Source organism: Carcharhinus amblyrhynchos, chromosome 10 (assembly GCF_965287045.1).
Source record: "Carcharhinus amblyrhynchos chromosome 10, sCarAmb.v2.hapA, whole genome shotgun sequence".
NCBI classification, from domain to species: domain Eukaryota; kingdom Metazoa; phylum Chordata; class Chondrichthyes; order Carcharhiniformes; family Carcharhinidae; genus Carcharhinus; species Carcharhinus amblyrhynchos.
The window spans coordinates 29,052,083-29,075,501 of NC_137333.1; the positions used below are offsets into that span (position 1 = coordinate 29,052,083).

Below are 23,419 nucleotides of genomic sequence, written 5' to 3' on the forward strand. Positions count from 1 at the left end.
ATCATCTAAGTTTCTATGAAACAGTATGTAGTTAGTCCGACAAGGTAAAGGGCCATATTGGACCTAGAATTGGGGAATGAGCCAGCCAGGTGGTTGACATTTCATCGGGGAGCAGTTCGGGAAACAGTGACCACAATTCAGTAAGCTTTAAAAGGTACTGATGGATGAAGATAAGCGTAAGCCTCAGGTGAAGGTGTTAAATTGGGAGAAGTGTAACTACAACAATATTTAGGCAGTAACTGAAGAATGTAAATTGGGGCAGATGTTTGAGGGCAAATCAACATCTGGCATGTGGGAGGCTTTCAAGTGAAAGTTGATAGAAATTCAGGACTGACACATTCCTATAAGGATGAACGATAAGAAGGGCAAGTTTGGAACCTTGGATAACAACAGATATTGTGAACCTAGTGAAAAAGGAAGCATTTGTCAAGGCTAGGAGGTTGGGGACACACGAGGCAAGTATAGAATACAAGCACAAAGGAACTTAAGCAAGGAGTCAGGAGGGCTAAAAAGGGCTAGAAAGTCATTAGCCAGCAGAATTAAGGAAAATCACAAAGCTTTTTATACATATATAAAGGGTAAGAGGGTAGCCAGAGAGAAAACTGCCCCATTCAAGGACAAGGGTGGGAAGCTACGCATTGAGCCAAAGGAAATGGGCAAGGTATTAAATGAATATTTTGTGTCAGCATTCACCAAAGAGAAGGACTTGGTGGATGATGAATGTGGGGAAGGATGTGCAGATAATTTGCGTCATGTCGAGATCAAAAAGGTGGTGGGACTGGGAGTCCTGAGAAACATTAAGGTAGGCAAGTCCCTAGGGCCTGATGGGACATACCCCAGAATACTGAGAGAGGCAAAGGAGAAAATTGCTGGGGCCTTGACAGAAATCTTTGTATCCTCACTGGCTACAGTGGAGGTTCCAGAGGATTGGAGAATAGCCAATGTTGTTCATTTGTTGAAGGGAAGCAAGAATAATCTAGGTAATTACACACTGGTGAGCCTTCTGTCAGTGGCAGGGAAATTATTGGAGAGGATTCTTCGAGACATGATTTACTCCCACTTGGAAATAAGTGGACATATTAAATGAGAGGCAACAGGGTTTTGTGAAGTGGAGGTCATGTCTCACTAACATGATTGAGTTTTTTGAGAAAGTGACAAAGATGATTAATGAGGGTAGGGCAGTGGCTGTTGTCTACATGGACTTCAGTAAGGCCTTTGACAAGGCCCCACATGGCAGACTGGTCAGAAGGTGAAGTCGCACAAATCAGAGGTGAGCTGGCAAGATGTTTACAGAATGGCACGGTCACAGATAGCAATGGAAGGGTGCTTTTCCGAATGGAGGGCTGTGACGAGCGGTGTTCCACAGGGATCAGTTCTCGGACCTTTGCTGTTTGTAATATATGTAGGTTTGCAGACGACAAAGGTTGATGGAATTGCGGATAGTGATGAGGACCGTCAGAGGATACAGCAGGATATAGATCAGTTGGAGACTCGGCAGATGGAGTTTAATCTGGACAAAATGTGAGGTAATGCATTTTGGAAAGGTCGAATACAAATGGGAAATATACAGTAAATGGCAGAACCTTAAGAATATTGATAGGCAGAGGGATCTGGGTGTACAGGTACTTAGGTCACTGAAAGTGGCAACACAGGTGGAGAAGGTAGTCACGAAGACATACGGCATGCCTGCCTTCATTGGCCAGGGCATTGAGTTTAAACATTAGCAAGTCATGTTGTAGCTTTATAGAACCTTAGTTTAGCCGCACTCTGAATATAGTGTTCAATTCTGGTCGCCATACTACCAGAAGGATGTGAAGGATTTGGAGGGGATACAGAAAAGATTAACTGGGATGTTGCTTTGTTTGGAGGGCATTAGCTATGAGAAGAGATTGAAGAAACTTGATTTGCTTTCACTGGGATGACAGAGGTTGAAAGATGACCCGAAGTCTATAAGATTATGAGGGGCATGAACAGAGTGGATAGTCAGAAGCTTTTCCCAGGATATAAGAGTCAATTGCTAGGGGACAGAGGTTTAAGATAGAAAGGGCAATGTATAAAAGGAGATGTATGAGGCAAGTTTGTGGTTGTTGTTATTGTTGTTGTTGTTGTTGTTGTTTTTTTTTACATACAGTGTGGTGGGTGCCAGGAACTCACTGTTAGGGGTAGGTAGTGGAAGCAGATACAATAGTGACTTTCAAGCGACATCTGGGCAAAGAAATGAATAGGGTGAGAATAGGAGGGGTATGGTCCCCAGAAGGGTAGGGGGTTTCAGTTGACTCAGGCAGCACGGTTGGTGCAAGTTTGGAGGGCCGACGGCCTGTTCCTGTGCTGTAATTTTATTTGTTCTTTGTTTGAATCCTGCCACTACATTTTGATATTTCCCCAGGATCCACTGCTGTGGTGGAGGCAGTCCGCTGTCTGCCACATCCTATTGTCTGAGGTGACTTTAGTAGACATTATCTGGAGGGCTAAGACCAGGAGGGTTCCAACTTGCTTTCAAGTAGTACAGGCCTGTTAGTGCAATGTTCTTTGGGGTGTGGGGCTCGCACTGTGTTGGTTACAGGAAGAGGAGAGTCAGATGAGTTGGACATCCCAGGGTGTCCCAGGTGCAAGGCCCCAGGCTATGCACTAGCTGATCATCCTCCCTATGGGTGCTCAGAGGCCCCTGAATTCCTCCTTGACATACAGGGGCAGTGGAGTGACACTGGCACTTACGGATGGTCCTAAGTGCCAGCACCTTGTTGTCAATGCCCTGAAGCATGGAACTCACAGCCATGAGGCTTTTGTGGTCTGGACCATGGAGTGAACATCCCGCATCATGGAGTGCATTTCCTGCACAGTCTCCAACATAGCTGCCACTCTCGTAGTGTTAGTCTGGTTAACCCGGAGTGTCAGCACAATCTTGTTGCACAGAAAGCAATGGGACTCCTCCAGTGGGCCTTGCAAATGAAGGTTGAAGCTGACATCGCTTCCTGACCTTAACTTTGTAACTCCAGCAGCTCAGGGATGGCCTAGTCCAAAGGCACACATCTGATTGGGGCTCAGCAGACTTGTCTTCTCCAGTAGACCACTAAGTGCCGGATCTCTGGTACATAATCACCCTCAACAAGCTGCGAATCATCAGGAATGAGGTGCTTACTAGTCAGTGACCCAGAAGGCTGTTACTACTAATTCCTACCGAAGGGTGCGTCTCTGTGCTTGTGGTGGTGTGCTAAAAACTGACACTTCTTCAATGGTAGCATCCAAGAATTCATCAGAGCTGCTCTCCTGACCACTGTCCAAAGTTACATCTGTAGATGGACTGGGCTGATCAACTAATTTCCTTGCAGGAGAAGGGAGATTGCATCACTGCATGACAGAGCATAGGATAGCCACAAGAAAGGCTATCCAGATAAGGCTGGCCAGATGGATGATTGTTTTGTGGGTCTTCACTTTTAACTTCTTCATCCACCTTGCTCTCAGTGCAGTAATGGTCATCTTCTGAGGGATGGAGAGCTCTCTCCTCTATATGCAAGAGGATTTCAGGCATTCTCTGCCCATCTGTGCTTTCTCCTTTTTATTGTGAAACAGCTTGTCCTGCAAGGAGACAGATGGGGTGAGGATAAGCATTCCCCAGGCACCAGGTCAGATGGTAAGGAATCGTGGCTTGTGTGGTTGGTGAGTTGGAGCTGGAATGTGCTGAAGAGAAGAGCCACAGGGAAAATGAGGAGGCATACTGGCAGTGCTTAACAATGCTACCTCACAGCTCCAAGCATCTGGGTCCAATTCCAGTCTTGGATGGCTGTGTGAGGAGTTTGCACGTTCTGTGTCCGCGTGGGCTTCTTCCAGGTGCTCCTGTTTCTTTTCACATCCAAAGATGTGACAGTCCACCGTCTTCCCTTCGTCTACTTTCCTGGTAATCTTCTCGAATAACTCTAATAGATTGGTTAAATATGACCTACCATGCACAAAGCCATGTCGACTCTCCCTAATAAGTCCCTGTCTATCCAAGTATTTGTAGATCTTAATACACCTTCCAATAATTTACCCACTACTGACGTCAAGCTTACCAGCCTATAAATTTCCTGGATTACTTTTTGAGCCTTTTTTAAGCAACGGGACAACATGAGCAATCCTCCAATCATCCGGCACCTCACCTGTGGATACCAACATTTTAAATATATCTGCCAGGGGCCCTGCAATTTCAACACCAGTCTCCATCAAGGTCTGAGGGAATACCCTGTCCAGTCCTGGGGATTTATCTACTCTGACTTACCTCAAGACAGCAAGGACCTCCTCCCCATCTGGGCCTTTAACAGTATGGGAGTCCCAATCTATATGTGGAAAATTAAAATCCCCCAATATCACAACTTTTATGTTTCTGGTAGTTATCTCCTATCTGTCTGCAGATTTGTCCTCCAATTCTCACTGACTATTGGGTGGTCTATAATACAACTCCATTAATGTGGTCATACCTTTCCTGTTTCTCAGCTCCACCCATATGGCCTTGGTAGACAAGCCCTCTAATTGTCCTGCCTGAGCACTGCTGCAACATTTTCCCTAACTAGCAATACCACCACCGCGCCCCCCCCCCCAAACCACCCTTCATCCCTCTGCCTCTATCACGTCTGAAACATTGGAACGCTGGAACAATGAGCTGCCAATCCTGCCCCTCCTGTAGCCAAGTTTCACTAATGTCATAATTCCATGTGTCAATCCACACCCTCAATCGTCTGCCTTCCCCACAATACTCCTGGCATTGAAGTAGACACACCTCAGAAGATTATTACCACAACACACAACCCTTCTATTTGAGATTTTGCATGAACTATTAACATCATTTATTTTCACCCACGCTCCACTATCTGCTGTGGCACTCTGGTTCCCAACCCCCTGCAAGTCTAGTTTAAACCCTCGCCAATAACACTAACAAACCTCCCTGCAAGTATATTGCCAATAGGTCCTTCAGGCAAGGCGGCACTGCCCAAGGGACCACCTCATTGCCCTCTGCCCCCCAAGGCCAACAAGACTGCTCACTGTTCATGGGGAGCAGGTTTCTCCCTCTCCAGGTGAGGCCATAAAGGCCTGGACGATTGAGCGCCAGCCTCACTAATCACATTGGAAATTAAATTTTACGTAAATTTTTGTAATATATTCAGCCTCTCACCAGAAATAGGAGAGGGGCTGACCTCGCTGCAAATCCAGTTCTGGTAACGTCTCGAGAGACAAGAAATTGGGATCAATGGGCACAGCAGGCCAGTAATAGTGTGGGCTATGACAATCAGTATGCTATATACCTTATACAGTTATCAATGCTGGTGGTGATACTTAGAAGCATAGAAACTAAAAGCAGAGTAGGCCATTCAACCCTTCATTTTGATCATGGCTGATCATCAAATTCAACGTCCTGATCCCTTTAGCCCCAAAGCTAGATGTAATTCTTTTCTTGCAATCACAATGTTTTTGAATTCCACACATTCACCACCTCTGAGTGAAGAAATATCTCCTCATATCAGTTTGAAAAGGTTTACCCTTTTTAGGGCGCGTTCCACCATTCCCTCTCGATACTGATTCCAATGCAGATTGCCCCACTTTTTCTCTCCCCAATCAGCCTACCCTGGCCTGACCTGGCTTTGTCCCTCCAGACCCTGGTTCTGGACTTGCCCACCATTCAGAACATTCTTTCTGAATCTATCCTGTCTAAGACTGTTAGAAATTTCAAAGTTTCTGAGACTCCCTTCGCACTCATCTGAATGCCAAGGAATATAATCCTAACCAACTTAATCCCTCCTCATATGACAGATCTGCCATCCCAGGAATCAGCCTGGTAAACCTTCGCTGTACTTCCTCATTAGCAAGGTCATACTTACTCAGATAAAGACACAAATACCGTACACAATAATCCAGGTGTCGCCTCATCAATGCCCTCTATAATTGCAGCAAATCATCCCTGTCCCTATGCTCAAACTCTCTCGTTGTGAAGGCCAACACACATTTGCCTTGCTTGGTCTTGCTGAATATCCACCTTTCCCAATATACACCCATTCAACTAATAATCTGTCTTCCTATTATTGCTACCGAAGTGGATAACCCCACATTTATCGACATTATACTGCATCTGCCACGTACATGGCGATAAATTCAGTCAGTCGAAATCACACTGAAGCCTCCTCAGAACTCACCCTCCCACCCATCTTTGTATTTCCTGCAAACTTGGTGAAAGTACATTCAGTTCCCTCTTCCAAATCATTAATACATAATGTAAACAGTTGGGGTCCCAGCACAGATCCCTGTGGAACCCTCTAGTCATTGACTGCTAATCAGGAAAAAGACCCATTTATGGCAATTCTTTGCTTCCTATCTGCTAACCACCTTTTTATCCATCTCAAGACATTACATAACTTAGTAGGTCTGAACTTCAAAGAACAGTATTATGGAGTGGAAGAATAAAAAGTCTGAACTGTTCACTATACAGTGTTTCAATGTCAACTGTCCAATATGGACGTTCTGAGCAGACCAGCACAGAGAAAACATGAGTTTGAATTTAATGTTCTCTCGCTGGAGAATTTGATGGTGCGGATGAGGGGTGGGGAGGGAGTGAACATGAAAAAGCACAAACAAGTTTCCCTCTGGATTCTTGCCTGCCCCAACATCTCTGCAATTTATCTCACCCAATACTCCAGTCCCTCTCTCTTCATCTCCCAAGGTTTCCATAAGCTCTTTGCCTTGAGACCCTCAAAATGTACTTGTGCTTGGACTCCCAGGTCCCACTCCTGTCCACTGCACCTTCAGGTGTTGAAGGGACAGGAGAGCTGCTGGTCATTCTAAGATGGGACTTCCTCCCCAAGTGAGGAGTGAAGGTCTAACATGCAGCTAATTAACACTTGTTAGAAGGTGAAATGGCTGCAGAGCAGATAGTTTTGGCTCAAATGTGTTCCCTGCTGACTCTTCAAATGGTAAGACAGGAGGCTGGAAACAGCGGGGAAGAAACAGGAGGCTGGAAACAGAGGGGCAGAAACAATCATAAAAATCCTGGCCCTGGCTTTTATACTTCAAAGCTATAAATACAAATTAGTCAAATGTCCCCATCACACATCTATTTTTAATTGTTCACCGTCCCGAGTTGTCATTATGCATCAGACAATTACAGAAGCCCTAATCTACCTCGACCATCAGCCTACTTATGGTCTGCAAAGGCATCTGTCTGCTTTTGATATTCTTGGATATTTTCCATAGCCCTGAGATAAAGAATCCAGAGAATGTCTTAATGCATATATAAATATGTACTTTTTTTTAAAATCTTTGGAGCTCAATGATTAAAGCCAGCATGGACATTGACTATGACATATGCAAAATAATCTCACCTCCCTGAAGATATGTTATTTCCTTGACAGTGTCAACAAACTGCCAGAATTTTTCATTATCTTCTTCTGCTACAAACTCACTGCAAAAGAAATGTCAGATGACATTTTATATTTCAACAAAAGTAAATTAATATATTCATACAGAATGAATAGAAGCAATAGAAAAAAGTTAATCTGGCCATCAGACAACATTTTACGTCAACACAGAAATAATAAAATGAGGTGAAGTATGGGGAGTAGAGCTAGGATTTAAATTTTCACAACTTTTTCAGATTTGTAGTAATCTGAGAACATTAAAATGTAAACATTATAGAAAAAAGGGAAGATTTTGTAACATCTGTCAAGAACACGTAATCAGCACAAGAAAGGAATATTAACACTGACAAATGAGCACCGAGTTCAAATTACTTTCTTCCACATCCGCTAAATTGCAAAATATACACTCATCAATTATCCTTCTCTGCATACTGAATAGTTCCCCAAGACACAGAATGGCAGATTTTTACACTACCGAAGGAGGCCATTTGTCCCATTGTGTCTGCATTGGCTCTCAAACAAACATTATGGCTTATAGAACAAAGAACATTACAGCACAGGAACCAGCCCTTCAAGCCTGCACCAACCACACTACCCAATTCAACTAAAACTCCCTACCTTTCTGGAGACCTCTATTCCCATCCTATTCATGTATTTGTCAAGACGGCTTGTAAAAGTCACTATTGTACCTGCTTCCACTACCGCACCGCCCCCCCCCAGCAACAAGTTCAAGGCATCTACCACCTTCTGTGTAAAAAAAAACTTGCCTTGTACACCTCCTTTAAAACCTTGTCCCTCGCATATTAAACACATAGAACATAGAACATTACAGCGCGGAACAGGCCCTTCAGCCCACAATGTTGCGCCGACCAGTCTTATTTTTAAAAAAAAAATTGACCCACTAATCTAAACCAATCCCTTTTCATCCATAAACCTATCCACCAATCTCTTAAACACCCCCAAACTAGGCGCATTTACAACTGCAGCAGGCAGGGCATTCCAGTCCCTCACCACCCTCTGGGTAAAGAACCTACCCCTGACATCCGTCCTATAACTACCCCCCCTTAATTTAAAGCCATGCCCCCTCGTGCTAGCTTTCTCCATCCGAGGAAACAGGTTATCACCATCCACCCTATCTAAACCTCTAATCATCTTATATGTTTCTATAAGATCCCCTCTTAGCCGCCTTCTTTCCAGTGAAAACAACCCCAAATCCCTCAGTCTCTCCTCATAGGACCTCCCCTGCATACCAGGCAACATCCTGGTAAACCTCCTCTGCACCCTCTCCAAAGCCTCCACATCCTTTCTGTAATGTGGGGACCAGAACTGCACACAGTACTCCAAGTGCGGCCGCACCAGAGTTGTGTACAGTTGCAACATGACGCTGCGACTCCTAAATTCAATCCCCCTACCAATAAACACCAAGACACCGTACGCCTTCTTAACAACCTTATCTACTTGATTCCCAACTTTCAGGGATCTATGTACACATACACCTAGATCCCTCTGCTCCTCCACTCTATTCAAAGTCCTCCCGTTAGCCCTATACTCAACACATCTGTTATTCCTACCGAAATGGATTACCTCACACTTCTCCGCATTAAACTCCATCCACCACCTCGCGGCCCAGCTCTGCAACCTGTCCAAGTCACCCTGCAAACTTCGACACCCTTCCTCACAATCTACCACACCTCCGACTTTGGTGTCATCAGCAAACTTACTAATCCACCCAACTATACCCTCATCCAGATCATTAATAAAGATTACAAACAGCAGTGGCCCCAAAACAGATCCCTGAGGCACACCACATGTAACCGAACTCCATGATGAATAATTACCATCAACCACCACCCTCTGTCTCCTATCTGCTAACCAATTCCTGATCCAAGTACCTAAATTACCACCAATCCCATACATCTGCATTTTCTGCAGAAGCATACCATGGTGAACCTTATCAAACGCCTTACTAAAATCCATATATACCACGTCTACTGCCTTACCCCTATCCACCTCTTTGGTCACCTTCTCAAAGAACTCAATAAGGTTAGTAAGGCACGACCTTCCCGCTACAAAACCATGCTGACTATCTCTAATCAATTCATTACTCTCCAAATAACTATAAATCCTATCCCTAATAATTCTTTCTAAAACCTTGCCCACTACAGAAGTAAGACTCATTGGTCTATAATTCCCAGGGAAGTCTCTGTTCCCCTTCTTAAACAATGGGACAACATTCGCTGTCCTCCAATCTTCCGGTACTATACCAGAGACCAACGACGACCTGAAGATCAGAGCCAGTGGCTCTGCAATCACCTCTCTTGCCTCCCATAGAATCCTAGGGTAAATCCCGTCTGGACCAGGGGACTTATCTATTTTCAACCCTTCTAGAATATCCAACACATCCTCTGTATCAACTGCAATACTTTCTATTTTACACCCCTTCACCCCAGTGACCTCCTCAGCTACATTCATATCGTCCTGCGTGAACACATGCCCCCTAGTAGATTTTTCCACCCTGGGAAAAAGCTTCTGACTATCCACTCTGTCCATGCCTCTCATAATCTTGTAGACTTCTATCAGGTCTCCCCTCAATCTCCGTTGTTCCAGTGAGAACAAACCAAGTTTCTCCAACTTCTCCTCATAGATAATGCCCTCCATAATAAATAACATTCTGATAAATCTTTTTTGTACCCCCTCCAAAGTCTCCACATCCTTCTGGTAGTATGGTGACCAGAACTGAACACTCTATTTCAAGTGTGTCCTAAGGTGACATGGCTTGCAAATTTTTAAACTCAATGCCCCAGCCAATGAAGGCAAGCCTGCCATATGCCTTCTTGACTACCTTCTCCACCTAAATTGCCACTTTCAGCGACCTGTGTACCTGTACACCCAGATCCCTTTGCCTATCTTAAGGGTTCTGCCATTTACTGTATATTTCCTACCTTCACTAGGCCATCCAAAATGCATTACCTCACATTTGTCCGGATTAAACTCCACCTGCCATCTCTCCGTCCAAGCCTCCAACCTATCTATAGCCCACCATATCCTCTGATGGTTCTCATCACTATTTGCAAATCCACCCTTTGTATCATCCGCAAACTTACTAATCAAACCAGTTACATTTTCCTCCAAATCATTTGTGTATATTACAAAGAGCAAAGTTCCCAGCACTGATCCCTAAGGAACACCACTTGTCACAGCTGTCCATTCAGAAATGCACCTCTCCACCGCTACCCTCTGTCTTCTATGATCGAGCCAATTCTGTATCCACCTGGCCAGCTCACCTCTGATCCCATGCGACTTCATTTTCTGCATCAATCTGCCATGAGGGTCCTTGTCAAAAGCCTTACTGAAGTCCATGTAGACAACATTCATTGTCCTACCCTCAATCATCTTTGTCACTTCCTCAAAAAAACTCGATCAAATTAGTGAGACACAACCACCCCTTCATAAAACCATGTTGTTTCTCACTAACAGTCCCATTTGGAAATAAGTGGGCATAAATCTCGAAGATTACTTTCCAATAATTTCCCCACCACTGACATAAGGCTCACCAGCCTGTAATTGCCTGGGCTATTCTTGCTACTCTTCTTAAACAAAGAAACACTGGCTATTCTTCAATCCTCTGGGACCTCCTCTGTAGTCATGATGTGGATATGCCGGCGTTGGACTGGGGTAAACACAGTAAAAAGTCTGACAACACCAGGTTTTAGTCCAACCGATTTATTTGATAGTAAACTCACAAGCTTTCGGGTTAGTCCCTTCGTCAGGTGAATGGCCATTCACCTGACAAAGGGACTAACCCGAAAGCTTGTGAGTTTACTATCAAATCGGTTGGACTAAAACCTGGTGTTGTCAGACTTTTTACTGTGATCTCCTCTGTAGCCAGTGAGGATACAAAGATTTCTCTCAAGGCCTGAGCAATTTTGGGTATATCCCATCAGGCCCTGAGAAAATTCATGTTTCTCAAAAACCCCAATACCTCCTTTTTAATCTCAACATGACAAACTATTTACACACCTTTCCCAGATTCATCGTCCACCAAGTCTTTCTCTTTGGTGAAGACTGATGCAAAGTACTCACTTAATACCTCTCCCATTTCCTCTGGCTCCATGCATAGATTCCCTGCCCTGTCCTTGAGTGAGCCTTTATATATGTAGAAAAAGCCTTGGGATTTTTCTTAATCCTGCTAGTTAATGACTTTTCATGACTGCTTTTAGCCCTCCAATTCCTTGCTTAAGTTGCTTTCTACTTTGCTTGTATTTGACACTTGCTTTTTGTGCTCCCAGCTTCCTAGCCTGGACAAATGCTTCCTTTTTCTCTTTGACGAGACTTAGAATAGCTCTCATTACCCAGGGTTCCCAAAACTTGCCATACTTATCCTTCACCCTGACAGGAATGTGCCGGTCTTGAATCTCTATCAACTTATACTTGAAAACCTCCCACATGTCAGATGTTGATTTGCTCTCGAACATCTGCCCCCAATCTACATTCTTCAGCTCCACCATTCATTATCACAGTTGATCGTCAAATTCAATATCCCGATTCCCCCCCTTCCCCCCTGTATCCCTTGATCACTTTAACTCCAAGGACTATTATCTAATTTCTTCTTGAACTCTCACGTTTTATCCTCAACTACTTTCTGTGGTATTGAATTCCACACACTCACCACACTCTGGGTGAAACAATTTCTCTTCACCTCAGTTCTACCCTCACCTTCAAACTATGATCCCTAGTTCTGGGCTTTTCCACCGTTCAGAACATTCTTTCTGATCCTGTTAGAATGTTATATGTTTCTATGAGATTTCCCTCACTCTAAACTCCAGTGAATATACTCCTAATCTACTTAGCCTTCCCTCATATGACAGACCCATCATCCAAGGATCCAGCCTGGTAAACCTTCGCTGTGGTCCCTTTATTGCAAGCACGTTCTTCCTCCGACGAAGGACATCAAAACTGCACACAATGCTCTAGGTGTGGCCTCACTAACACCCTATACAATTGCAGTAAAACATCTCTATTCCCATATACAAATCCTCTTCAAACATTCAAGGATATGAGACAAATTCTGAAAAATGGGATTCGCATGACTTTAGTGGTAGTTATTGTCAGTGAAAACTCAATAAGTCGAAGGGCCTTTTTTGTACTGTACGGCTATGAATTGCAGGTTCTCCAATCTGACCAGAAAAGGCATTGTCCCTACAAATTTGAAAAATTGTCCCCAACACAAGAACATATTTAAAAGTTGGTAGGGAAACACCGGATCTATGTATAAAATAATTCTTGCATTTAAATGCCAAAACTGAAGCATTAAATTTATTATGTGAAGATAAAATTCCTGAAGGATCATTGGTTAACAATTATTTGTATTAATATTAATCAACTACTTCATACTGATAGTAAATGTATTAGTTCCTCCTAATTCCAAAGGTGTTAAGAAGCTGAATCAGCAAGAACAGTCATTTAATTTTCATTCTTTCATGAGGTGCGAGTATCACTGGCAATATTTGTTGCTCATCATTAACTCAGGCTGTTTCAGCATTCATGTCTCCTTTACAACCATAAACATTTAAGTGCACTTTATGATCCTAAGGAATTCCTCTGCCATTTTCTTTAGCAAATGCACACTATCATAAAACATTCAGCAATTTGTGGCTGGAAAAAGATACATCTTCATGAGTTCTGATTCCCCATAAATTGCTTGACGAGTTGGTGCAAATTTGATGGGTGTAGAAAGATAGAAGAGAAAAAGGCTACTTCTTACTGTACAATAAGATTGGCAGACTCTGCTATGGTTTTTGTTTAATCAACTTAGATGTAGAATTCGCTTTTATCAATGGGCAGCAAGTTTGCTAGTAATTGTAATGAGGTATTTTAAACACTTTGTAGTTTTAAAGGTACATGTAACACCTTTAATTAGTCCATACATATAAATATCTTCTATACATTTTAAAAGAAACTTTGATGTACAGTTACAGAGTGCCCCTTTTATACCAAACACATATGTTAAATACATTCCTTTAAAGCACCCAACTGTTGGAATCACAAGGCCATAAAGGAGGCTCAACTGCCTCACCAGACACTGAATCAGAAAGAACTGATACAAGAGTAAGTTTTAGCTGCCTTCACAGTTTCTAATCAAAATACAGTCAGAAAGATATTAATATCTTAGCTAACTAAAGAATAATGGCAGGAGACTTAGTAGGAACTGACAAGAATTAACAATAACATAAATGATACCCCTTGAATTTGCAGGTAGTGACTAAAAGCTCAGTCGTTGAATTGATAAGCAATATATACATGTGCTTCATAATGTTGGCAATAAACAAAACTTATCAGGGCTATAATTGGGAAATATCCTGAAGGCGAGATGAGTTAATCACATCCCTTAGAGATTCAGTTAACTTCACTGACAAGGCCATAAAATACTTTTGTAGGCCCCATTTATCAATTAAAGGATGCCCATGTGAGACTGTGTTAGTGAAGATGCTTTGAGACTGCTTTCAAAATAGAGACATGGTGTCTGACTAGAGGACTGGCTTAGGGATGACATATTGGGGTACTCATGAGGTATTGTGATCTCATAGATCAGGGTGGTTCAGCATTTTTTCTATTGGATCAATAAGTAAAGTATGTCATTTGTAACATTTTTGATTGGATTGTGTCCAACTAACTGTGAGCTGCAAAATTGTATAAACCAGGATGATTCTCTTTGTCTGTTGGAGTGGTAACTCTGATCCACTGTGTTGAGAGATTACCCCCCTTGCTAGCAAGTAAAATAAAGACAACCTGCCAGTTGAGCATGTTGTGTTAATGCCAAACTCGGAAGTCGAAATTTTGACATGGGCCGAAGGACCCCTTTTGCACTGTATGATTCTATGTTTTGCATTTCTTCATTTTCCCCTAACATGACTGAAAACTGCAAGTTTGCCGTAAACTTCCCCATTGAATTTAATTCCATGTCATGAGATTGCTTGATTTACATAATTCATACAAATTAATTTCACCACAGCTATTTACCGGTGGAAATCCGTGTGGTAAGCATTCTGCTAATTTATGGCCCTGCAAGATTCAACCTTGGAGGCTAGAAACACAAACTAGATACATTTCTTTCAGAAAATACTTTCGGGATACATTCCAAGTAATTTGAGACCTGGCACGGTAAGTGATTTAAGACTGAAGGCTCCCAAAGTTCACCTTTGTAATTTCTGGGTCTGCTGGAGGTCAGTTAAAGAATCATTATATACTTAGCCAAGAACTTGGTTATCATTGTATCATGTGACTATCAGGATAGTGGTAAACAAAAGAGATGAGCTTTGTTTATTTTTATGTAGCGTTTCTGAAGAAACCTATTTCAATGTCCATGATCATAGTGAATGGGAGCACTGGTTCTATACTTCAAGAACCAAGCACCCTTGAAAATGTTGTACTCTGCTATTCACCAGCTAACTTCAAGGATCAATGCATCAATTTTCAAACATAATTGGATTATATTTCCTCTTCTGCCTTTTTTTCATTGGTGTCTCTTCATCTCACTCTGTCTAATTTGGCTCTATTTTGTTTTCATTGAAGAAAGATTGAAACTTTTTTTTAAGTAACCAAGTATCCATAAATGAGTAATGGATATAAGCAGAATATTTAACTAGTCTGTGATGCAGAACTCATGGACACGAGGATACAATTGACAAGAGTGCAGTCGGAATTTGGAGAACATTTTTTCTGTCCCTTCAAATAAGCCACTGGCTGAATCACAAATCGATATTTTGATTAGATTTTATTCATGAGTGGCAATACTTATTCATCCAGGCAAATTCCAGTGCAGACACCATGTCAAAACAATTCTGTGAAATCATAATTTAATTTTAAAGAAGGATCTTCAGAAAGGGTGACTACAAAATAGTCCAAAAGTAATGTTACCTTGTCTCCAGCAATAAAGGCATCGATGACCACTTTGCATCTAAACTAGCAGTAATACCTTTCCCAGCTGCGCAAATGTTGCGAAACCTCAAAATGAGGACAATGAATGGCAGGATCATCATTTTTGAAAACTAAAAAGAAGAAAAACTGAGTTATCAAGTATAATATTCCTGAATTTTACAGCTGAAGTTGAACAAATGCACAAAAAAGGATGGAATGTTAAACAATATAAAGTAGCTAATGAACAAGTAGCAAAAGATTCAATTTGCACCACTTCATCAGCTGTCATTAAGATTGTATGAAAGAAATATCACGTAATGTAACCTTCCTGAAGTAATTATAAATGTCATCACTATAATCCTCATCACTGGGAAGAAATGATACCTAGAAAAAAAGCTGAAACTTTTGTTTCCAAATTCTTCTAAAATGCAAATATTTTCCAATAATACCAGTCACATTCTTTTCCCAAATGCTCGTTCAATATTTTAAGCTTATTATTTATGCTGGAAAAAAGATAAAGAACTACTAGGCTGTATCTTGCAGTTAAAATAATATATAAATATGATGCACATCCTTACTAATAATTAGCAAGCAACTTCAGAGCATCAAAGAGCTACATTGCAATCTAGAGAATTTTTATGTCATTTATGCTGCATCATAAGAGCCACTGGCTCTTATCTTCAGGTTGTCGTTGGTCTCTGGTATAGTACCGGAAGATTGGAGGACAGCGAATGTTGTCCCATTGTTTAAGAAGGGGAGCAGAGACTTCCCTGGGAATTACAGACCAGTGAGTCTTACTTCTGTAGTGGGCAAGGTTTTAGAAAGAATTATTAGGGATAGGATTTATAGTTATTTGAAGAGTAATGAATTGATTAGAGATAGTCAGCATGGTTTTGTAGCGGGAAGGTCGTGCCTTACTAACCTTATTGAGTTCTTTGAGAAGGTGACCAAAGAGGTGGATAGGGGTAAGGCAGTAGATGTGGTATATATGGATTTTAGTAAGGCGTTTGATAAGGTTCACCATGGTATGCTTCTGCAGAAAATGCAGATGTATGGGATTGGTGGTAATTTAGGTACTTGGATCAGAAATTGGTTAGCAGATAGGAGACAGAGGGTGGTGGTTGATGGTAATTATTCATCATGGAGTTCGGTTACGAGTGGTGTGCCTCAGGGATCTGTTTTGGGGCCACTGCTGTTTGTAATCTTTATTAATGATCTGGATGAGGGTATAGTTGGGTGGATTAGTAAGTTTGCTGATGACACCAAAGTCGGAGGTGTGGTAGATTGTGAGGAAGGGTGTCGAAGTTTGCAGGGTGACTTGGACAGGTTGCAGAGCTGGGCCGCGAGGTGGCGGATGGAGTTTAATGCGGAGAAGTGTGAGGTAATCCATTTCGGTAGGAATAACAGATGTGTTGAGTATAGGGCTAACGGGAGGACTTTGAATAGAGTGGAGGAGCAGAGGGATCTAGGTGTATGTGTACATAGATCCCTGAAAGTTGGGAATCAAGTAGATAAGGTTGTTAAGAAGGCGTACGGTGTCTTGGCGTTTATTGGTAGGGGGATTGAATTTAGGAGTCGCAGCGTCATGTTGCAACTGTACACAACTCTGGTGCGGCCGCACTTGGAGTACTGTGTGCAGTTCTGGTCCCCACATTACAGAAAGGATGTGGAGGCTTTGGAGAGGGTGCAGAGGAGGTTTACCAGGATGTTGCCTGGTATGCAGGGGAGGTCCTATGAGGAGAGACTGAGGGATTTGGGGTTGTTTTCACTGGAAAGAAGGCGGCTAAGAGGGGATCTTATAGTAACATATAAGATGATTAGAGGTTTAGATAGGGTGGATGGTGATAGCCTGTTTCCTCGGATGGAGAAATCTAGCACGAGGGGGCATGGCTTTAAATTAAGGGGGGGTAGTTATAGGACGGATGTCAGGGGTAGGTTCTTTACCCAGAGGGTGGTGAGGGACTGGAATGCCCTGCCTGCTGCAGTTGTAAATGCGCCTAGTTTGGGGGCGTTTAAGAGATTGGTGGATAGGTTTATGGACGAAAAGGGATTGGTTTAGATTAGTGGGTCAATGTTTTTTTTTAAAAATAAGACTGGTCGGCGCAACATTGTGGGCCGAAGGGCCTGTTCCGCGCTGTAATGTTCTATGTTCTATGTTCTATGTTCATTTTTTATTCTGCACAAGAGGCTTCGTCTCCTTAGCCTGCCTATGTTTTTCTTAATGCTTTTGTCGCAAAGACCCAGTCTGCAGGTGCAGCAGGTGATCAAGAAGGCGAATGGAATGTTGGCCTTTATAGTGAGGGGGATAGAATATAAAAGCAGGGAGGTCTTGCTGCAACTGTACAGGGCTGCAGCTGCTGGAGTACTGCGTGCAGTTTTGGTCGCCGCACTTGCGCAAGGATATTTTGGCCTTGGAGGAAATTCACTAGGCTGATACCGGAGATGAGGGGGTTGTACTATGAAGAGAGACTAAATAGACTGGGTCTGTACTCGTTAGAAGGATGAGGGGGGAGGATCTTATAGAGACGTATAAGATAATGAAGGGGATGGATAGGGTGGAGGTAGAGAGATTCTTCCCGCTTAGAAAGGATAGCAGGACTAGAGGGCACAGCCTCAAGATAAAGGGGAGGCAGTTTAGATCGGAGTTGAGGAGGAACTTCTTCACTCAAAGGGTGGTGAATCTCTGGAATTCTCTGCCCGTTGAAGTGGTGGAGGCTACCTCACTAAATATATTTAAGACACAGGCAGATAGGTTTTTGATAGACAAGGAAATTAAGGGTTACGGGGAGAAAGTGGGAAAGTTCAGATCAGCCATGATCTTAGCGAATGGCGGGGCAGGCTCAAAGGGTTAGATGACCTACTCCTGCTCCTATTTCTTATGTTCTTAGGAATTTGCTGGATATGCCCACTAAATACACCAGTTTAAATGTGGTTAAAAATTACGAGTTTGAATATCTTTAAAATTATGTGATAATTTTAAATTTTAATTTTAATGATAATTTTACTAACCTTATTGAGTTTTTTGAAAAAGTGACCAAAGAGGTGGATGGGGGTAAGGCAGTTGATGTGGTATATATGGATTTTAGTAAGGCGTTTGATAAGGTTCACCATGGTAGGCTTCTGCAGAAAATGCAGATGTATGGGATTGAGGGTAATCTAGGAAATTGAATCAGGAATTGGCTAGCAGATAGGAGAGAGGGTGGTGGTTGATGGTAAATATTCGTCATGGAGTTCGGTTATGAGTGGTGTGCCTCAGGGATCTATGAGGAGAGACTGAGGGATTTGGGGTTGTTTTCGCTGGAAAGAAGGCGGCTATGAGGGGATCTTATTGAAACATATAAGATGATTAGAGGTTTAGATAGGGTGGACAGTGATAGCCTTTTTCCTCGGATGGAGAAAGCTAGCACGAGGGGGCATGGCTTTAAATTAAGGGAGGGTAGTTATAGGACGGATGTCAGGGGTAGGTTCTTTACCCAGAGGGTGGTGAGGGATTGGAATGCCCTGCCTGCTGCGGTTATAAATGCGCCTAGTTTGGGGGCGTTTAAGAGATCCGTGGATAGGTTTATGGACGAAAAGGGATTGGTTTAGGTTAGTGGGTCATTGTTTTCTTAACTGGTTGGCGCAACATCGTGGGCCGAAGGGCCTGTTCTGCGCTGTAATTTTCTATGTTCTATTAATTGTCAACATGATGCCAATCACTCTCTAACGCAGAACGGCAACAAATTTTGAGAAATTTTTCAGCACGGATTCGAAGAACCAAAAAGAAGTTCATCTACGTCACAACAAAAAGGTTGTGTCATCGATAGCAATCTTACTGGCTTGTCCCATTGTTCAATCAGCGTGGCAAGCGACGCAAAATATCAGGTTTGCACCTGGTTATTTGCCTCATGATTTTGCCAGCCCTGTTTTGCTAATATTTATTAATTAAATGCAATTAGTAGCTCACGGACATGATTATCCAGGATCACTTGCCATTACCTGCTCACCAGTCGAGGTTCTCACCAGCGAGGATCACATATGGCCCCCACCACCGGGGACCAGATGTGATGGCTTTGCTGATGGGAATGGAGGCCATTGGAGCACCCCCCCCCGCCCAACCACTCGAGTGGTTGGGGGAGGGCCAGGTAGTGCTTCTTGGCCAGTGCCAGCCTGGCAATGCCCACAAGGCACAATGGCACTATTCCAGTGATGGGCAGTGCAAGGGGTCAGAATGGGAAGGGTAACTCTGCAGAGGGCGGGAGGGGTACAGGGCTGTGATGCAGATTAGGGCACATGTGCAACTAGAGCTCAGCAGCCAGCTTCCCCAGCAAAATTACAGCACAGAAGGAGGCCCTTGTCCTGTCGTGCCTGTGTTGCTCAAACACCTACCTATTCTAATTTCATTTTTCATCACTTGGTCCGTAGCTTTGTATGCTACAACATTTCAACTGCTCATCTAAATGCTTTTTAAAATATTGAGGGTTCCTGTCTCTACCACCCTTTCAGGCAGGGTGAAAAAGGTTTTCCTCAAATCCCTTCTAAATCTCCTCCTAATCCATCATTCCTCCTCATTTTGTGTATAATGATTCTATTTAATTATTCAATTAGCAATAGCATGGGTGTGACAATAAGAGAATGTGATTATATGCACCAATGAGAGCATGTGGGTGTGTCAGTGAGAACATGAATGTGCGTGAGTGACTGAGCACATGGTTGTAGGTGCCAGTGCAACCATGTGTGTGTGAGCCAATGCATGTGTGTGTGTAGGAGCATATGTGATAGAGAACATGTGTATGTGTATGCACAAGCAAGAGCACATATGCATGTTTGTGAGTGGGAGCAGGTGGGTGGGTCAGCAGGAGTGTGTGTGCGCACACAAAAGCATATGGGTGCATATGCGACAGCATATGTGCGTGTGAGTGTAACAGCGCGTGTCTCAGTGAGAGTGTGTGTGTGAGCAAGACATGTGTATGTGTTACCGTGTGTGTGTGTGTGTGTGTGTATCTGTGCTTCAATAAGAGCATGCAAGTGAGAGAGCAGATGATTAAGGCAGCATAATGGCCTTCAATCGGCCAGGGTATCGGGTACAAGAATTGGCAAAGTAAATGTTGCAGCTATATTAAACCATAAAGCTAAAATGGGATTAGCGCTGCTGCCTCAATGCCAGGGACCTACTAGGCCACTATCTGTGCAAAATTTGCACGCCCCCACCGCCCACAATGTCTGTATGGGTTTCCTCTGGGTGCTCTGGTTTCCTCCCACAGTCCGAAAGACTTGCTGGTTAGGAGCAGTGGCCATGCTAAATTCTCCTCAGTACGCGAACAGGCACCACGGTGTGGCAACTAGAAGATTTTCACTATAATTTTCATTGCAATGTTAATGTAAACCTACTTGTGACACGAAACTTCAACTTAAAAAAAAAATCTTGATTTGGCTACATTTGGAATATTGTGTGCAGTTCTGGTCGCCACACACTAGAAGGATATGGAAGCTTTGGAGAGAGTGCAAAAAAGGTTCACCAGGATGTTGCCTGGTCTCGAGAGCGTTGGCTATGAGGAGAGGTTGAATAAACATGATTTGTTTTCACTGAAAAGACAGACTGAGGGCAGACCTAATAGGAGGTCTACAAAATTATGAAAAGCATAAGCAGGGTGGATGGTGAGAGGCATTTTCCCAGGGTGGAAGTGCCAATCATAAGGGGGCACAGGTTCACGGTGAAAGAGGGAAGTTTAAGGGAGATGTGCAAGGGAAGTTTCTCATGCAGAGTGTGGTGGGTACCTGGAATGCACTGCCAGAAGAGGTGGTAGAAGCAGGCACATTTAAGAGGCATCTGGATGGGTACATGAATAGAGAGGAAATAAAGGGGTACAGACCAAATAAGGGCAGAAGTTTTTTTTAGCTTTGTTAGAGCATCAGGGTTGGCACAGACTGAGGGCCGAAGGGCCTATTCCTGTGCTGCACTTATCTTTGTTACCTCACTTTGGGTAGAACTCATGGGCTCATGTATTTTAGTTATTTTGGTGATATAGAATCTTTGATTAATTCCTGTAACAGTACAAACTGTTTATATATCCTGGGAGCAGACATTGTACTGTGCCAATGGCACACCCAGTGTGGCTGGCGATGGGTAGGCAACAAAGGAAACTTCCCTAAGTGCAGCGCAAAAATACATGGTGGTTTACAAGTGTTAATATCCTGAATTAACAGTGGCAGCAGCTAAACAAAGATTTGCTCCTGGAATATACAGGGAATTCATTATCCTTTTACAAGAAAGAAGACTCTGTCTTCTCTTAAAGGAGAAAGTTGTCATAACTCTGTTGCAAGAAACTCAACTACACAATAGGGAGCATCTCAAGCTCAAGATGGACTGATTGGACTAGGTGTTTATTGCTTCTTTCTTGACCAGCAGTCAAGGGGCTGTTGGTAGTAGCGTTAGTTGTAATAAAGATCTGCCTTTTAGTTTATAAAGCTTTGTGAAAAACCAACGGAATCAGTATGTGGGGGGAAATGTATCGATAATGAATATTTATGGTTCCTCTAATTATTCTCCAAACTTTGTCACTAAGGTCTTCATGCACTTTGCTGAACATGCTCTGATTATTTCTTTTCCTGGTTATAAGATTTTTATTTCAGAGCATCATCATAGCTAGATACAAAAATACATTACAACTTAATTCATTTATCGACAGCCAGTAGCCAAAGTGCTATCAAGACAAGTTAGCAATTTGCTACAGTTTATAGACAATGAATTCATTGTGGACACTTTGTAATAAGGTGATGTTGCCCCCTTTCAGCTTAACACTGCCCGTTGGCTTTCTTGATTTTGATGTCATGTGAATTTCCTCTGCATTATCCAGATCATCATATTCATCAAAACCAACTGTACAGCCTTCAATCCTCATGTTGACTTGAGTCAACTTAAATCCTAGGTCGCTTTTGAAGATATCTGGTCTGGTCTAACCCGTGACAATATCACCCCAGTCCAATACTAGCATCTCTCCAGAGCCACAGAAAGATGGTTGACTCTTACATACCCTCTGAAATGACTTAGGAAGCCACTCAGTTGTAATTCAATTGCTACAAAAAGGAATGAAATTGGGTAAACCACAATTATGAAAGTGGAGGTCGATCCCATCTCTGAGAACAAACACTTAACAACTCAGAGGAGAATCTTGCTTTATAATCTGTTAAGAGTGTGTGAGAGAAATAGAAATATTCAGTAACTTTCATGGTTAAATCAAAATTATTACCCAAGACTCTTTCTGTAAAATCAACAAGTAACACTTTATTTATCTAACTAACAGTGAACAGGTTAACTAAACTATTAACAAATCGAATAAACACTACTCTAATAGAATACTGTTTAGATAAATACAATTCCCACTTATTAACAAGAAAAAATTTTGATCACTCTAAAAATATAACCAGGTTTTATCATCCAGAGTCTGTCGTCTTTGCTGATTTCTTCTGTCTGGAACCAATGACTTTTTTAAAAAATGTAGAGATGCCGGTGTTACATAAGAACATAAGAAATAGGAGCAGGAGTAGGCCATCTAGCCCTTCGAGCCTGCCCCGCCATTCAATAAGATCATGGCTGATCTGTCGTGGCTCAGTTCCACTTTCCCGCCCTCTCCCCATAACCCTTAATCCCCTCTCTTATCAACAGCCCATCAACCCGCTTCTTAAAAATATTTAGCGAGGCAGCCTCCACCACTTCAACGGGCAGAGAATTCCAGAGATTCACCACCCTTTGAGTGAAGAAGTTCCTCCTCAACACCGTTCTAAACCGCCTCCCCTTTATCTTGAGGCTGTGCCCCCTAGTCCTACTGTCTTTTTTGAGCGGGAAGAGTCTCTCCACCTCTATCCTATCCATCCCATTCATCATCTTATACATCTCAATGAGATCTCCCCTCATTCTTCTAAACTCTAACGAGTACAAGCCTAGTTTATTCAGCCTCTCCTCATAGCTCAATCCCCTCAACTCCGGTATCAGCCTAGTAAACCTCCTCTGCACTCCCTCCAGGGCCAAAATATCCTTGCGCAGGTGCGGCGCCCAAAACTGCACACAGTACTCCAGCTGCGGCCTCACCAATGCCCTATACAGCTGCAGCAAGACCTCCCTACTTTTATATTCAATCCCCCTC

At 42.8% G+C, this 23,419-nt stretch overlaps 1 protein-coding gene across 2 annotated transcripts in view; it reads right to left on the bottom strand.

Moving 5' to 3' along the window:
- The window catches only part of uggt2 (UDP-glucose glycoprotein glucosyltransferase 2), a 373,478-nt gene that overhangs the window by 331,056 nt on the left and 19,003 nt on the right, over positions 1–23,419 (bottom strand). For both annotated transcript variants that reach the window (XM_080198156.1, XM_080198157.1), the window contains exons 2-3: positions 15,297–15,427; positions 7,344–7,423 (exon numbers count right to left, since the gene is read on the bottom strand). In XM_080198156.1, coding sequence (XP_080054282.1) covers positions 7,344–7,423; positions 15,297–15,427 — 211 coding nt within the window. The remainder of the gene's footprint in view (positions 1–7,343; positions 7,424–15,296; positions 15,428–23,419) is intronic.